The sequence below is a fragment of the Pezoporus flaviventris genome, unplaced genomic scaffold, assembly GCF_033815535.1.
Source record: "Pezoporus flaviventris isolate CSIRO_AGI_PZ_B2104156 unplaced genomic scaffold, CSIRO_AGI_Pfla_v1 ptg000041l, whole genome shotgun sequence".
In the NCBI taxonomy this organism is placed as follows: Eukaryota; Metazoa; Chordata; class Aves; order Psittaciformes; family Psittacidae; genus Pezoporus; species Pezoporus flaviventris.
In genome coordinates this window covers 7,305,068-7,323,399 of record NW_026892589.1, presented here as the reverse complement: position 1 = coordinate 7,323,399, position 18,332 = coordinate 7,305,068, and the positions used below count along the sequence as shown (strand labels likewise).

Genomic DNA, 18,332 nt, shown 5'->3' with positions numbered 1-18,332 from the left:
ATTAAGACTCAGTTGATCAAGTCTGATGGATTCTGACACCAAACAATTGAGAAGTTCTTTTATTGCTGGGAGAAGGAAGCGGAAGGTCTTTAAACACATCATTGGCAAAATGTTTTCAGACTGTCAACCACCATCAGCTGCGTTTTGGCTCCAAGCTTTGAAAACAGCCTTCTAAATTACAGTTCTTATCTTCATCAAATAAATAGGGCCATATTTTCCCCCCTTTCAACTGATCTGTAAACTAACACAGCTAAACCCCAGTAATTTTGGATATCCAGCCTGTTGCTTTTAACACTACCAGGTATACTTGTTCTGTTCAAGTAATAAAAAGTCTGCATACTGTGATCTCAGATAACTAAGCCTGGCAGGAGACAAAAAACAAACCAGAAAGAAACAGCGTTACTGGCCTAATCCTATGGCATTAGGAACATTGCTCATCACTGTCATGTATTTGTCACCAAAGTGTCTTATCAGTGCATATTATTATGTGCTGAAATGCAACAAAACTTTTCACAAAAATACTTTTAGGCATGTTCATACAAGAAGGTGTACATATATTTCTTTTATATATACATATATATGAATGTGTGTATATATATATAATATCAGCTTCAACCTGTACATAGATATTCTGAATTTCATCCTTAAAAAACACATCCACTTCAAACAGCATGGATGGCTTTGCAGGAAAAAGTGCTTGATTGATTTCATCCTGTGTGAACATGCCTGTCCTCTGTGCATTTGCCCAAGTAGAGATCTTTATGATCAATCCTTTAAACGTACGTGTATCAGAGGTATTAAAACAAGGAAAAAAAAAAGAAAATAAAACAGGAAGAAGTAATATTGCCCTGATGATGCAAAAAGAACAATGCATAACTGAAGCAGCTTGGATTTTAAAAGTTATCTTGCATTCTGCAGCAAACAATTTTTAAATAATTGTTGAAAATCTAGTTCCTCCATTTGTTATTGCTCCCCACTTGTAAGTTTTCTCATTAGACATCAACAGTACAGAGAGGTTCGCTAGCAGGCTGAGCAGACTCCACTATTGTCATCTTGGGTTTCTTTCGGGTTTCCTCCTAAAAGAAGGTGAAACAAACCCCACCATAGTCATAAAGAGAATACAATCATAAACTGTTCTAAAAGCGTGAGTAATTTTAGCCAAACTTGTCCCAGTGGTTGCAAAATGTTAACTTGTTCTAATGTTAAACATAAATACAATGAAGTAGGTAAAATGAAGTTATAAGACAGTTTAAAAGACAGGATGAAAAATCTCTAAAAGTAGCCCTCCTGCCCTCCCCCCGAAGTTCTGAACAGCTCTATGTACATACAGGCTAAACCAAGCACAAATTCTGGTTATCGGCAAGTCTGACCCGTTGCCTTCTTCAATAAATAGAAAATTAAATGTAAGTAGTTCTTCAAGAGCACACAGAAAAGCAAATACTCACTCTTTCTTGGGCCAGTTTTTTCATTTCTTCCTGCAACTTGTTCAGGATGTGCAGATTTGGCTTGTTCTTTTTGGCATACTGCTGAAGCTCTATCACACTTTTATCAGAGGTTTCCTATTCAACAGAACCCAAAGTAGGAACAGGTGAGCTTTTGTGATGAAAAAAATAAAATAGGTGGAGCAGAAATTTAATCTGTGATAGCTGTGCTTCCTGAAGTAATAACAGGTATTTCCATGAGTTAGTTAAATATAAAGTAGGTTATAGAATTCTGACATGGAAGATTCAGGATTAACACAGTTACTGTTGTTGATGAAAACACTTATTTTCTGGCAGTAGCAAGGCATGGGAATCAATTCAGAAGGACTGAGACCTGCTCAGATGCATACAGTGCCTTTACCTTGACAGGGAGCAACACTATTATGCCAAAACAGGCACTATTTAAGCTTTATGGTAACTAAATTTAAAACTGAAAAGTCCAAAAGCAAACCCACAAACTCAAGACAGGTTACAACCAAACAAAATTATGTTCACCTGTTTAACCATCTTGCTGTTCTCTCTCCCATACATACGCAAAAGAGAGCCCCAATTCTTCACATGTGGATGCAGTAGCTGTAGGATTTTCTGAGAAGCTAGTTGTTTTCCCACTCTCTTGTTCTTGCCTGTAAAAATAATAATGAACATATGTCAACACCAGCACATAATCAGGTGCACACCAATATTTACCTGTGTTACTCCAAACTGAGATACCAGAGAAGAGTAAAATAAGCATGTAACAAGCCAGACAGCTGAAAAAGTACCTACAAAATGCACAACAGATGAGAGCAGGAAAAAAGGAAGACATTATCAGAGGTCACACTAAGTAGCGTACTTACACCAGCCTCGCACTGTGTGCTTGCCACAAGTCATGACGTATTCACTCTTCTGATTTTTACCAGGAATCACTTCAAACTTTATGGTTGTGTCACCCATTCCGTGGTTTCTTAAGCACAAACAAAATCAGTATCATATACTATGTAAAACTAAACCCAACTGAAGTGGTTGCAGTTGTCTTTGACAGTCATTGCAACAGAATTAGTTACATTAATAATAAATCTGTAGATGTTAATTAATAGAGTTCAGGTTTAGATCGGTAACTTAACTTGAATGGAAAGGCAAGTCTGTATAAACAAACCCAACCCCACATATACTTCTGTGCCCCACAACTAAATCCTAATCTCAGAAGACGAGAGGCATAAACAGCAAATGCAAATTAAAGGAAGATACAACATTAACAAGCTCTGCCCACACCATAATCCCTTACAGCCAGTGTGAGGGCAGAGAGCTTGGCCAGCCCACAGACATCCCACCCACAACCCAGCAAACAATATGTGCCCTGACCCAAACACCTGTACACAGCAGCATTTGCTCTTTACTTCGCAGCCTTACCTTTTAAGGCACTCATGGAGAATCTGATATGGAGACAACAGTCCAGCTTTACTGGTGAGTTCATATACCCGTGAGTCCTCAATACTGATATGGTTAAAATACTACAAAGGAATTGAAAAGGGTTATTGCTCTTTTGCACAAATGACCTTAGTACTGCTCTTAACCATTACTTCTCCTTTTCAACACTGAACAAATCCTGTTACTCTCTACTTAATACTTGAAGAAGTATTTCTAAATCCATAATGAAGCTATTTACCAACAACATTAAACCTGACACATTTAAAATATATTTGCAGGCAGAAATTTAAATAATTCCAATTTTACATTCTACAAGATGGACATAAAACTGACAGTCTTAGAAAGCCTTCATCATTTTTCCTTCCTGTCCTGGTTTAAACCAGGACATACACTGAGGACGTTTTATTTATTTTAGCTAGTTATGAAATTCTACTTACCAAAATGCTGTGGTTTATAATAAAAGAAAACATAAAATACAGAAGGTTCCAATGGGTGTTCTTTTAAAGCCGTGGGAAAAATTGTCTGTTTTCTTAATGACCATTTCAGTAGTCCAGGATATACAATACAGCTTTAAAAAAAAGCACTGTCATTGCCATAGATTTTGCTATAAATGAAGAATTTCACATTTCCATCTGACTGTGAAAACAATGTTATGAATTTTCACTATTATTTCTAACATTGAAGGTGTAATGTTTTAAAAACCAACTCCGGCAATGACAGCCAGCAAGCCAGAGTTCAGTACCTCAAGTTCTTCACTGTCTTTGGGCTTCTCCTCAGAGGTCTGTTTAACAAAGTCAGGAATAAGGATTTCCAGTGTAGCTCGAGCTGCAGAAGGTGATTGAACATCTTGATTACATTTATTTTAAACCATGATTGGAAAGAGCAACAGCAGAATGAAGCACTCTGCAAGCAATCCTCACATCTCTCCTAAAAATATCCACTGGTGTTAGAAAACAACTTTAACAGATAAGACTGGCATCTTTTTGTAAGGAGTATATTCACCTGCACTTTATAAGGGAAAAAAAAATAAACCTGCTCTTTCAAGTTGATAATAAAAGTCTCACAACTAATTAAACCAAGAAACTTTTCTGCAAGTGCCTATGAAAGGAAAAAAATTATAATCAAATCTCATTTCAAAAGTGATGTAGAGCCCTAGGACCTAAAATTAGAGAGTTGTTATCATCTATTACCTGTTACAGGCAAATCCTAGCACTGTATCACCAGGGCACTCAGAATCCTGGCATTGTACAAAAAACACACCCAGAATTTGCCTAAATTTTCACAGCAAAATACCTTTTTCTCGTGCACAAACAATTCTGGCCTGGCTTTGGGTGATTCAGCTACACTGACATTTCATAAGTGCAGAAAGTACCACAGATGTATTATACATCTTTACATTCTGATAAGTTATTTTCTCTTGGTCCTAAAAGACACATTTAAATCTGGAGATCAGTAAGAACTTCTAAAGTGTCAAGACACATTCTCGCCTAGATCCTTATTACTTACATATTTATTACAGATTTACACAATTACAACCAATTAATGAAAGGAAGCACTTGGAAATCAATAATTACATAATTCAATGCAGTTGTTTTATTATCAGAAAGAGAACCACAACATCCAAAAGCTTCATGTATTTTTTTTGTTTGTTTTTAAAGGACAAAGATTTACATTTTGCTTAAATCCATACACTGGGTGTTCATATTGCAGGTGACAGTACACATATAGAACTCCCAACATGTTCTTACTGGTTTCATCATTAAGAGACAGATGCTCTTACAGCTACTTAGCACACATCAACAGTTTACAAGTAACATCTCAACTTTCTTCATCATTTTTTATCCTAGTAAACTGTTGAACCCAGGGCTGTCAGAAAAGTTCCTGCTACAGTTATTTATCCCTTCTACCAGAAGAGACCTTCTGTGACTATGACTCCTACTCACTATTGCAAATGTGTCATCTGCAAAGCAGAAATGAAAACAGGTAAACAATTCAGCAGTTGATAGTAAGACAGGAAAAACGTTACCAGCTTTATTCTTGGCAAGTTTTTTGCTGCTGGCAGTTCCTGCCCCATAAGTAACTCCATCAATAATCACTGAGGCTCCAAAAGGTTCACTTGGGTTCTCTGGAAATGGAGGAGGAAAGAAAAATAAAGCTTTTCAGAACTCCCAATGTAAAACACTCCTCATGAATGTGAAATATCATCTCTATCAAGATTAGTTTTCCCTCTTCATTTCAGCTTCAAGAGCAATGGAAAATTTTACTCTTCAGAAAGACAAAAGAATTGCTTACTCCAGTATATGAAAAACAGAGTTTTCCATTAACAGAGACTTGCTACCATGAATTCATTCTTCCAAGTGAAGCACTTTAACATTTTACGAGATCATCTGTAATCTGCCAGAGGTCAAATGTTAATTCCAAAGTGTTTTGCATCACAGTGTAAATAAAACAGCTACACATTCTGGTATTGAAAATTCAGTTACATTACGTAATGCACAGCAATGGGAATAACATAATTCTGAATAATTACTGAATAATACAAATAATTATCTGGAATAGATTCCACACTGAACTAAGATGCCCAACTTGTAGTTCCTTGGATCATCACTACAGGACTTTATCCTTTCAAGCCTATTGCTGAAAAAGGTGTAATTTTTAGCTTTGCTGTATCACCCCCAAAACTCATCAAAAGACAAAATACAAGGAGCATGTTCTATACCACTTTGCAAAGCAATCTCAGATGCAGCTAGGTAAGGCAATCTGCCTGGAATTTACAGAAAGAAAATCCAATATTAATCTCATTCCAGTTATATATGCCACATGTATTTACATTCTTTATTAAGCATCAAGTGCATTCCCCCACAGTACTTATCTAAACTTAAATTCTCCTTCAGTTTTTGTCTTCCTCAGCACTGATATCACTTACATGGTCTCAGCAGAGCCTGAGTCAGGAACTACCAAACCTCTCACACCACCAGCACAGAGCAAAATTAAAGTTGCTTAAAACCTACAAACACACATTCCCCCCAGCATCTCACATGGATCGTTTTCACTAAGGCATAAATTTCCCAAGCAAAACCCCATGTTGTTATTTTAAATGTAAGACTGCTCTTATCCTTAAGTCACATAGAAGATACAGAAGATGCTTCTCAGCTGGAGTCTGACTCACGACAGACTTTCAAGACATTCCCTAGACTGTTAGGTTTGCTTGTTCGTTGGTTTGTTTGTGCAAGATACCCAGGCATGAGTTAAGCCCTTCCAAACAGCACATGGTCCATTACAAAACTTGAAAGACTTACCACATTCAAAGAAATTGTAAACAGGGCGAACCTTTAGGACTCGTTGCATATATTCATGCAGTATGCAAACTTCAGATTTCCCATTGGGATTAATGACAAATTCTACAAAAAAGAAAACAGGGAAGGAAAAAGAGCTCAGTAGTTCCAGTCTTTAAAAGATAATTTCTATTACAAGTAATTAAGTAAATAAATCAAAGCTCCAGGGATAAGTGCCACTCCTCATGCCACAGGATGCAATTGCACATGCAGTTCTTTAACTGTATCCATCAGACTGCTTTAAATTTCTGTTTTTAATTGCAGGATGGAATCTGGACCGGTCTGGCATTTTAACCACTCTGTAATGTGGGACCAGTTAAAGCAGGTACAGAACCAAGAAGACAGCAGCACTGAGTGACTAGACAGGAGGATTTTCAGTAACAGCCAACAGTTACAAGTAGCTGAAGGTAGTAACCAGTTACCAGGACAGCAACCTTAAATACAAATCCTTTCATTTAGAAATTATTCTTTTTATTAGTAAGTATGTTTTGACAGTATTCTTCCTTTCACTATGCAGTCATTTAAGCACACAGAATTCTAGAATAAGAAAGTGGACTAATTACAGGATTTTTCTTTTCAGTCAAGCTTAGAACTGCAATTAGTCTTTGCTATAGATTATTTGAAGTACAGGTAAACAAACTAACCTTTCTTTGTAGGTGCATCTTGCACAGACAAGGTAATGAGTTTCTGGTTGGCAGGCAGAATGGGCCGCTCGGATTCTGCCTGTTTCCGCTTCATCTCGCGGTTGAATTGCCGTCTCTCAGCCCAGGTTCTGAACTTTTTTACAGTAACTTGTTCAAAGTCAAAACGCTTTTCAAGATAGCGTCTAAAATCTTCCAGATCTAAGAGACACAAGCAAGTTACTCTCTACTTTACCACTTAGCAAGCATTAAGTTCACTACTTCCACTGTTTTAAACATGTTATCATTACTTTTTTAGACTAGGAGCAAAAGTAACGTACTCAAGGTTAAGAGGCTATCTTATACTAACAGAACTAATTACAAGTTCTCCTGTTACTGGCTCAAGTGCAAAACATTTGTGCAAACTAGAAAATGGGGAGGGGGAGCATTTTATTCTGTCACTTGAAGATTTTACTAAGCCGTAACTAGTGTAATACTCAGCACAATCTGAATGAAACACCAGTAATTGCTTTATTTCATCACCTATTCACTTCAGTACCTGAAGCAAGGTGTACAGTGAGCAGTAACAGTAGTAACGCTATTAGACTCAGTTTCCTGAAGCCTGACCTGACTACAGCTGCCTACAGCTGTAACACTACATAATGACATTCCATGAGTAACCTCTGGCCTCTAAACAGGATTTAACACATTCATCTTCACATACAGAGTACTAAGACACTGTCGTCGTCCCCCCTGAAGTACAGCTGCTTCTCCTTTATAGGATATCTTTGCAGATGTAATCAACAAAAGTAAAGAGCAGCATCCCAAGATGTAAGCAAACAAAAGCAAGCTGCTGGTATTGTTTCCTTCCACAAGGCACTCCACATGCAAGTCACACTTATACTTGAGCACTCAGTATTTTGTTCTCAGTAACACAGAACTGATCCTATTTAGAGAGAGAGACAGACAGATGAACTTCATGTAGAAAATAATTGAGTTTTGCTGCTAAACACTGATTTTTTTCTTTTTTAACGTTTTGGCATGTTTCAGACTGAACGAGGACAGACATACCAAGTCACAAGTGTTATGTCTGAACACTACAAAGGTAAGTGGCAGACTACAATCATCAATACTCTGAGCAGCAGTACGTTACTTGGATGGCACTCTCAGATATGTAGTAGCTTGTGGTAAGTGGCACATGAGCTTTCTCTCCAGGTTCCTCTGTAAGTTTGGCTGGGATTTCAGCATGACTTCTTTAGGCAGCTTTTTGTGTAAAAGCTATCAGACTTGCATAAATGCAATAATGAAGCAAGACACCCCTTTGCATGAGTGCAGTTATATTTACATAACTTACTCTGCCAGATTTAAACCAAATTTGCTTATTTGCACAACTGTACTATTTACCTTAAGAGATCATACTGAGAACAGATACAATTCAGCCAGTATAGAGACTGCATAGATCAGCCTAAATAAAGAAGTCAAACACTCCTGACAACATCAATTCATATGTACACATTGATTTAACTAGTTCTTAAACTGAGATAAAGTCTACAGGACTAAACTTCTTAAATATTCACATTTTTGTGTGCAAACTTTTTGCATGTGGACTGTCAGCAAAAGCCTCCCCTGTTTTTATTGCTGTTAAAATCAAACTTTGTTTCTAATACTGCATCTATTTTTCGAGATCTCTGCATACAAAAAAACATGCAGAAAGACAACTGACCACTTGATCTCAGGCAAGGTATTATTCAGTTATCAAGTCTGGAAAAAAGCATATGCATCCTAAATGCCATTAACTCAGCTCCAGCCGAGAAAAGACTCTACTTTCCATACATACCTACAGATTCATCTTTACATACTTCAACTTTGGCCTTAACTTGTCCTAAGGCTCCTTGTGCTGCATCTCCCCCTGTAGGGTCTTTCTCATCTAAAGGCCCAGAGTCAGCAGCAGTGGAATCTGGTTCTTCTGTTTGGCAGTCCAGTTCTGAAGATTTATCTAGGTGCTTTACAGGTGATACTTCCCCATTTGGGGTTATGTCATTGTTTTGTTCCCTTTCCTCATTTTCCTTCATTTTTTTGTAATGAAAGCAGGGAATGCTAGTAAGAGGAGGATCATGTTTCTGCAAATATAAAATAACAGGGGGTTTCAGTACCTCAAGGTCACCAAAAGCAACACTCAAAACCAAAAGATATTATCAAGATGGAAGTTAATTTACTCTATGCCCAAGCTTCTCTTTGGTCAGCAACCTTATTCTACTCAAGGTCTGAGTGCATCCATTCCTATGCTATCTTGGCACTGTATAACTCTGATACTAACCTTCACAGTATATTTGTTGTTTCAGATCCAAACTATATTCTGTTCAATCACTTGCAATTCACAGAATCATAGAATAATTCGGGTTGGAAAGGACCTTAAGATCATCTAGTTCCAACCCCCCTGCCATGGGCAGGGACACCTCACTCTAAATACTACATGCTTTCACAAAATCCATGGAGCTAAATCCCATTTGTGGAAATTCCTTGGGTTCAATGTCACATGCTTACTTCCAGAATGTGGGCCATAAGCCACAACTCAGGCTAGTTTATAGCTACAAATAAATGATCTATTTTGTGGTGGAATAAAGCCCACATTTTGCAGCCATACACTAGAACGACAAAGGCACCAAACAAAATTATTTTATTCATTTTAACTGCCCAAACTCACTGCAAAAACTGAAAAACACTAAAAAAAATCATATGAAATTATCAGAAACAGAGGAGTTTATTTTTTGAAATACTTCAATTCTAACACTGGAAAGAAGCCTGCTAAAGTAGAAAAACAGTCATCTGTTTGCAGGAACACGCCTCATCCTTAGATCTCAGTAAGTAAGTAATTGACAGCTCTCACCCTTATGCTTCCTGTTCCCAAGAAATAAGGTCTAGACCAGGTAACAACTCTAGATTCCCTGTGCAGATATACAGGAATGCCTGAGTTATGGAATGTCATGATCCATCCATCTGGCAAAGGTTCTGTAGGAGGGCGGCCACGACCTTTAAAGCAAAGAACAGCTTTAAACTGGGACAGACTGCTCAGACAAACAGAAAAAGAAGCAGTTTTTATTTTATTGCTTTTGCTGTCTCAAAGGATAAAATGACACTGAAACAAGACTAAAACAGGCTTTAGTTTGCTTTAATAAAAAGGCACATGCTTCTAAACCACATTAAATCCTGTGAAATCACAGATTCCATTATGTTTACAACAAAAAAGCAATGGTAGCACTGATTTCTATACAGACTGATTTGTTCATTTCACCAGTGAATTTTCTCTTCTCTTTAGTCTTCTTTATGTATTTATATCATCACAAACGTCACTGTATTTAATGGAAAAGTCATACTTGCTTTTGAAACAACTGAATTTTCCATTAAGATTTTCTGTACTTGACACTCAAGGATGAATTTGCATTGAGACACCACCAGACCCAAACAGCCAGCAACAAGTTAGGCTGTAAGCTTGGGCTTTCCTATGATATTTTTCAGCTTAAGCACAATACGAACAAGGATCGAGTTCCCAAGTACCACAAATAATCTTCAGCTGTTTTCACAGCACTGAAGTCAAAACCATCCCAGATCATCCTTGTTCACCTCCCCACCAGAGGTAACATTCTTCATAGTTTCTCACAAATCCAGACACTAAAATACATTCTCATTACATACAGCACATGGAGACCAAAACCCTCTCCAGAACCAACTTCACTGCTCAGGAATGTGAAGAATCTTATCCTATAGTAAGAAGCCTTCAAACTATGAAGTTCTGTAACAATTAACAATTTCACAAGAACTGCTATCCTACACTTTGCTTGCTAAGATACTTTTGTTCTACAGATAAGCCACGCAAGAAAGAATAATATATTTTAATGAACATTAACTTACTTTTAAGTACAGTTTTAATTTTGGTCATCATTGGCTGCACACTCGTTTCTCCATCAGACTGGTGATCACTTTCACCAGCATATTTCTCATTTTCTAGTCTCCTTGTTTTGGGTGCTCGAAGACCTTCTTCCAGCAGAGCATCCACATCATTATCAAAGTCATCCTGCAAGAGACTTCATCAGACACTATCCTTATGGGTCTACAGCCTCCCTTTCCCCTTGCAAAGAGAGAATATATTTTCACTATGTACTTCCATAGAGAGAGAGAAACTAGAATTTTCCAATGATTCCAGTAAAAAAGACTGAAAAATAAGAAAATAAGATTTTGTAAGTGAGAACTGGTATTTTTCATGACATAAAGAGCTGCAATTGTCTAAGAAGTGTTTTGAAAGCTATTTTTAAGCAAGACTATAGAAGCTGCCACACAACACGGAAGTTGATCAAGACAATTTACAAAGGTTTTTAGCCAAAGTTCCATCCCTGAAAATTCCACATTTTTGACCCAAGCACTGCACGTTTCACAGAAAAGACTGTTTAAGTGGACATCTTTGCATATTTTTTCCCAAGCCACTTGGAAGCCTCTTACCCACCAAAACCCTTTGTCTTTACTTACCTCATACGAGTAATTCAAGGTTTCTTCATCCACTTTATCCCTTTGAACGATTGCTTTAGATGTGAACCCTCCTCCTTCTTCATCTATTTCCATCAAATTGTCGGTAAAATCTTCTAGCTCATCCAGAACTGCATATTCTACTCTCTTTTCCTGATCAATATCATTTTCATCATCTTTCTTGTCATCATTTTCACCCCCTGTCCCTATAGCTTTACCATTACTACCACCGAAAGGACAAACATGCAAATCCCCATTGAGATTATTAATACCAAAATCTGTATCTGCCTTATAATCCTGCTCAATTCCAGTGTACAGAACCTTCCTATCTTTGCTTTTGCAGCTTTCTGTAAAGCTAACGCTAATTTTGACATCTTTAAGTAACTTAAGATCTGGGGTGAACTTTCGAACTGACGGTGCATGACGAGCAGTTCTTGGGCTTTGGTCACTATTGTTAGGGTCTACTATAAGACGACTTTTGTAGCAGGCAGATCCCTTTGTGAGAAGTTGTGTTCTGCAGATACTGTGCGTGTCCCCAGCAGGGGTATCTGACTGTCCATCACCACCAGAGCCAACGTCCATTACCTCTGCGTCACTGGACGTTTGCAGGGGAGGTGGTGGAGGCTGTTCGTTAGGCGGCAGAGGTGGGGGACAAGTGTGATTCTCCACATTCATTTCTCTTGCAGGTTCTTTAGGGAGGGGAGGTACATTTTCATATTTCTCCATTTTTAAAACTACTGTTTTTAAAAAACACAACGCTTTAATAAATGTTTATATCTATATTCCTAACATGCATAAGTCCATCAAGATTGGTTTATCATGCTCTAGTCAATATGCAACACTGATGATTCAGTTAAGCTGACTACATTGTTCTTTTCATTAATGTAGACAGCTTTCAGAATCACTGTCTCAATTATTGGAAATCACAATGCATTCAGCTTAAATAGCTGAAGACTAAGACTGCATCTTCATTGGACAAGCAGCTCTCCCTTTCCTCTTTCAACCTACAAGAAGAAAAAAAGAAAAAAGAAGTCTTCGTCACAGAAAAAAAAATAAAGAAATGGAAACACTGCCCCACCAAAAAGCAAAACTGTCCCTGCCTTGGGTGGAAATCACAAGCAGAACTAAAAGTGACTTCTTTACAGTGAAAAAAACAGGGTATCTGCTTTCTGAATGAGGCTGAAATGAGACTGTTTGCACTGCTTGATCTGTGCACCACCACACAAATTTGCTAACATAGTTATCTGTATAATTTGTTGACTATCTCTGCTTGGTTACAGGCAGGGCATTAAGCATGGCTTTTGTAGACAGCAGATTAAAAACTGTGTTTTGGGGGGATTCTCCTACTATTTGGCATAACCTGGTATGGAGCCATACTTACCCATGCAGCAGAAAGGGTAATTTACAGTTTAAGACAATCTGCAAAACCAACAAGACTGTAACAAGTATGGTCTCATAAGACACGTGGCATTCTGGGACTTTAAGTTATTTGATACTTTTGAAATCTCATTGGAAGTTTTAACAGGAAATTTCACAATTTACTAAAAACTCACAGAAAATTACTCCCTAGATAACCAGGTAGTAGACATCTGAACTTCATTCCATACTACTGTGGGACTATATAATATTTGGGCCCAGACACATAGTGTTAAAGCTCAATTCATTCTGGAAGGCACTTAGAAACCACTGTTTTAGGTAACTTAACCAGTAAAAAAGTATATTTGCTGTAAGAAATTTCACAGGGGGCAGGGGTGTATATTTTGGGTTTGTTTGGGGTTGTTTACACTAAACGGGTTCTTTCTGCCATTTCTATAATGGCTTCTTCAATTATACTTTTGCCATCTGAGCAGCACTACAAACACGTGGGGAAAGGAAGCAGAATTTCTTACCTGTTATTTTGGTTTCTCCAAGTCCCACCATGCCCACCCCAAACTGGGCTTAAATATTCCTACCAGCTACAAATAAAGCAGTGTTCCTCTGCCCAAGGCAGCCAGCTGGCTGAATCTGCTGGCTGCCTTGGACTCAAAGGATTTCCAGGTAGTAGAGAAGGTCTACCCAAGGACTCCAGAAAGACAAGCTGCAAGCCCTTAGCGTTGCTGTGTGACGTTTGATGGCAACAGGGCTGAACGTCTGGCTTGTCATGAGGGACTTACAGAAGCCAAATATAATTCTCTAATGGATCTCTATGCCAGCCCAGACAGAACAAACCAACAGCAACAACCAAACACCAACTGGGGCAAGGCAGGGAGCTGGGAATCAAGAGTTAGAATGGTTAAAAACCCATACATAGCAGCACACAGAAGCTACCTACCTGGAAGCTGGAGGGAAGCAAAATACACAACAGAGCAAACCCTCATTTTAGTGATTTGGAAAGAAAGTAAGTTTTGCTGGTGCAGCAGAACAGTTCTTATTTTGTGGAGGGTTTGTTTTTAATAAACTCAAAACTGTGCAATACTGGGGCATTACAAAGGAAAAGCCTCCATTTTGATAAAAGCTCTAAAATAATCCCATCTTCTTTGCTACGAACATACTACTTTCTTGAATTAAAAAGAGCGCATTCACCAGTAAGACAAGCAGTTCTATGCATTTAAAACCATTCCATCCTGCAAGATGTTCATACACTCACCCAAGCAGTAATCAATTCCCGCTTTCAACAAGTTCTGAAACACCTTATGTTATACAGAACACTTCTAGAAACTCATTTGTATAATAACCTTCCCCTTCCTCATCTTCAGATTAAAAAGATAAATTATTGAGTTCTTCACAATAAATCATGAGTGTATTCATTGTTAGTTCTGAACAAAATAATCAAAAGTCACAGTACAAGTTCAGTAACTCCTGGAAAGTAAATGAAGTAATCTAAGTTTTCCACCTCAGAGTCTTCTAAAGACTCCCCAAAAGAGCAAACACAAGTAATTCACATAGAAATTACATACTGAAACTGGTATTCTAGAATTTGAAAGGGCACCACCTTCCCATATGACCAAGGGGCTGCCTGGTCCTACTAGAAAACCTGGTTTTGACAAGTCTTAAGACATGACTGTGAATGCAGTTTCCACAATCCTGATACACATCCCGCTCCTACGCTAAAGAGTGTTTTAATACCATCCATGTCAAAACACAAGAAATTAATCGTTACCTGCCTAGCTCTGGTACTCCGCTGATAAGACACCTCCGCTCTTTGTGGAAGAGACATCTCATTATTCTATTCAAGCACTATTAACAATTAAATTCTTGTTGTCTTCCTTTGCTTGTTGGCCTTGAAAATAATGAATAGCATTCCAAATCACTGCCAGGGATTGTCTACTACTCAGTACACACACTGTAGCCAGAAAAAGTACCAGACCACGACGAGTTCCAGCTAGCTTTTGCATTTCTCACCACAAACCTGCCACATCCCCAGGGTACGATAACAGAGGCCAGCAGCTCTACAGTTACCGTGGGCTACAATACCTCCCTGTGAACTACAAAAAGGCAGGGAGAAGCAGAGTAACACAGGTCCAATTCCCATGTACTTTTTTGCCAACTGATGTTACAATACACCTTTTACATCAGGGCTGGAAAAAACACAAATGACCAAACCAACGAAGACAATAAGGATTTACCCTTAGATATCAGGTATTTTAAAAGTCAGACGGGATAAATCCTAAAAGGACGAGTTAGATGAGCCAAAGAGCCAAAGTGGAATTACATCAAGGGAACACAACCACCACATGTCAAACCAGGCTTTGCATACTAGGTCACGTAATATTAGCATACAATGTAAGTCAGTCTGCCTGCTGTCAGCCTCAATTAGCTTGCACTGAAAGAACAGACTTTATTCTCCAAGGCTCCAAGTTCCATTGAGAGTTTCCATAAGGACTCCTTAAAGACATGTGGAGCATCCCTGACAGCTGCAAGAGCCAATACAAGACACTGACAACATGAACGCACAGCTCATGCTCTGCTGATCACCAGGACATGGAAATTTCACATTTTTAGTTGCCTGCTCTTATTTTAGCAGATTATTTGGAAAAGTCCCATGTCACAAAGTAAACGCCGAGAAACAGATAAATGGTAAACATCTAGATGTTACACAGCAAACCACACAGGTCAAACTACACAGAAGCAGTGTCTTGGCTTGGTTATCTTCGAGATTATATTTTTAGGGCAGAAACAAAAAAACCACTCTTTGTTAGTAAGTACCACTGCTTACTCCCACAATCAGAACATGGAGGGGGGAAGTACAGAGATAAGGGTACCTCTTTCCGAGACAGGAAAAGACTAGACTCTCAGAATTTGTAACCAGCGCTGGCCCACCTCAAAGAGGAACTCCCTTCGCTGTTACAGCATACTGGCAGTCTTACAAGGGAGTTCAAGAAAGAACATATTTTCTTCGTGCATACCTGTAGCTGCAGTCAGGAACACTGAACGGCAGACCTCAGATCCCCTCTCCCCAAAAATCACTTTTAAAAAGAAACTGGATTCCTTGTCAGAAACTGCTTATTGCAGTCAGTGGATCCCCAAAGAAACAGTGGCTCAGAGCAAACTCTCTTTATTCACTATCCAAATACAAAGGTCACCTCCTCATCCTCTGGCTCCAAAGAGCACTTCTGCAGAGGCACTGATCACACTTGAAGATCCACTCCACAATTATCTACCTTCTTCTTATCATACCTATACCTATTTTATCTTCCTGATGCATAGTCCCCAAACCAAATTAATCCTATTATCAACTGCTGAAAAAAGGAGGGCTGAATTTATTTTCTTTAAACCAAACAAGAAGCTTCAGATAAAAACCGTTCTGTAAGTTAGCTACTACGTACCAGAACTCCTTTCTCTCCCTATTATAAGTTCCAGAATAGAAAGATTCTGAAGGAAAGCCACTTTGTGTAAGTCATCAAGACAGTTTCAGAAAATGCAGTTTGGGCCCAACCATAATATTATCAGTGGCAAACTCAGACAAGAATGAAAACATCTCTAGTTCCTAAGACCTCATTCCATTTCAGAACAGACAGAATAACTCATTTTGGAGAGGCACCCTCAGAAATGGAAAAGCAGTTGCTGCGTTTATAGCTTGGCCAGCTTTCTGGCAGGGTGTAGGGGGTTTCAATTAGTTGTGTAAAACAAGAAACGTTTTAAAGAAGTCTGCAAATCAGAGCCTAGGAAGGAGAAAAACACATTCTTCTTTTCACATCACAAATAGCTTCTTACTTGTGAAAAGAAACAGGCACAATGAACCCAATTCTCCTCTCATCCTCTCAAAAAGCAGAATAATCCTGAGAGTCAAAAGGAACTGCCCAAAAGAACCAGTGACCTAACTCCTTACCCAGAATTCAAAATCAGAACCCTTAAGCTTAGTTACCTACAGAGACAGCAAAAGAGGGTCACTCACAAATGGAAAACTAAAGATCCAATTCCAACACCCTGAATGCACAACCTAAAGGAATAAAGACACTGAATGGGTTCACACAGCAAACTCTCAAACCCAGTTTATGAGGGAGTGATGCCTGGATGTTATAGGGCCCACCTAAGCGAGCAAATGGACTTTATAGATAACCTGAAGCCTAAGGAAAAGGGGTGCAAAAGAGAGAACTCTATTTTTCCAGTCAAAAAAAAAGATACAGAAAATTAGAAGAATAAACCTTTTAGAGACTGAACGAGTTAATTTAGACAAACGCGTAACTCTGTGTCATTAGTAACTGAAAGAACACAAAAGAATCCTGAGGGTTACAGACGCACCACGTTATCTTTGCTGTCCCAACGTACCAGGCCTAACAGAAGCGAAGGGGAGGGCACACACGCGTAGGTGAAGGGCTGCTTTTTCTTCCTAACTTCACACAGCAGATAAGTCACGCTCTGCTCCCCCGTACAAACGGATGTGCCCAGCGGAAATCCTCCCTCTCGCCCTCCCTTCACCACACACACACACACGTACCGCGAGGCACACCGCGCTCCAGAAACTCCCCAGGGCCGGTACTCCCCATCACCCCAACAAGGTGCGGGGAGGAGAGGAAGACATGGCGTTCCCTCCCCTTCTGCCACCCCGAACACAACTGCAGGGTGAGAGCGAGTGGGGATGCGGCTGTAGCCGGGACAATTCCGCCCCTACCAACCTCTCCTCCAAAAAAAAACCCAACCCTAATCCAAACCACCACCAACAAACCGCCCTGAACAAAACAGGACACCGGCTCTGAGGGAAGGACGCTCCGGCCGCGGGCGGGGGGCAGCGCCGCACGGCAGCAGCCGCAGGGTAGGGCAGCTCTCCCCTGCCCGCAAAGGCGGCAGGGTGCCGCCGTGTTCGCTCCGGCTCCTCAGGAAGGCTCCTCACGGCTCACCCACCTCACGGCTGAGGAGCGCGGCGGGCCGGGCGGCCCCCGCAGGCACCGCGGCCTGTGGGGACGGAGGGGCTCGTGCCCGCACAGGCTCACTCGTGGCCGCCCCCCGCGCCGCCCCGCGGGGCCAGCACCCACCTGAGCCATCCCCGTGTCCCTGCCGCTGCTCCGCGAGTCGGCGGTGGCGGCGGGCGAGCTCGGCCGCCTCACGGAAAGCCTCCCCCGCCCCGCGCCGCGGCCGCCATCTTTAAACGCCTGCTCGGAGCCGTGCAGTCCCCACGGGCCGCACTCCGCGCTCGCCAAGCCAATTGCGATCCCAGTCTCTTCTGTCACGAATTTGAAATCTCGGCAGCCATTGGTGGACTCCCTGTCATGTTAATCAGCTCTGCCAATAGGAAGGCGGAAGGCATACGCCCTCACGGTAGAAGACCAATGAGAGGGGACAGGGCGGGATTTAGCGGCGGGAGGGCGCGGCCAGCCGCGCGGGGCAGGTTGCGCCCGGCGGGGGGTGGGCTCCTTTGTCTGGTGCGCGCGGAGCCCCCGCAGCGGTGGAGGCGCCGCCGCCATGACCCTGTCCGCGGGGCGGCTCAGCCGAGGGCGGGGATCCCGAGGAGCGGTGCCGTTAAAGCCGGGTGCTGAGGGGCCCGGGGCGGGCAG

The 18,332-nt window shown here is 40.5% G+C and overlaps 1 protein-coding gene across 2 annotated transcripts; it reads right to left on the bottom strand.

The window, feature by feature from the left end:
- Positions 1-43: 43 nt before the first annotated feature.
- DGCR8 (DGCR8 microprocessor complex subunit) lies at positions 44-17,970 on the bottom strand. Of its 2 annotated transcripts, XM_061465631.1 has the most exons (14): positions 17,814-17,970; positions 11,365-12,365; positions 10,753-10,915; positions 9,731-9,873; positions 8,681-8,963; positions 6,868-7,065; positions 6,188-6,289; positions 4,915-5,013; positions 3,631-3,713; positions 2,871-2,971; positions 2,318-2,424; positions 1,977-2,104; positions 1,446-1,559; positions 44-1,076 (listed from the first exon to the last, which is right to left on the bottom strand). In XM_061465631.1, exons 2-14 carry the CDS (start codon positions 12,085-12,087, stop codon positions 993-995), a joined length of 2,328 nt encoding a protein of 775 aa, XP_061321615.1. In that variant the 5' UTR covers positions 12,088-12,365; positions 17,814-17,970; the 3' UTR covers positions 44-992. The 2 variants fall into 2 exon arrangements, with proteins under 2 accessions (XP_061321615.1, XP_061321616.1); XM_061465632.1 differs by lacking the exons at positions 8,681-8,963; positions 9,731-9,873.
- Between the last annotated feature and the right edge of the window lie 362 nt (positions 17,971-18,332).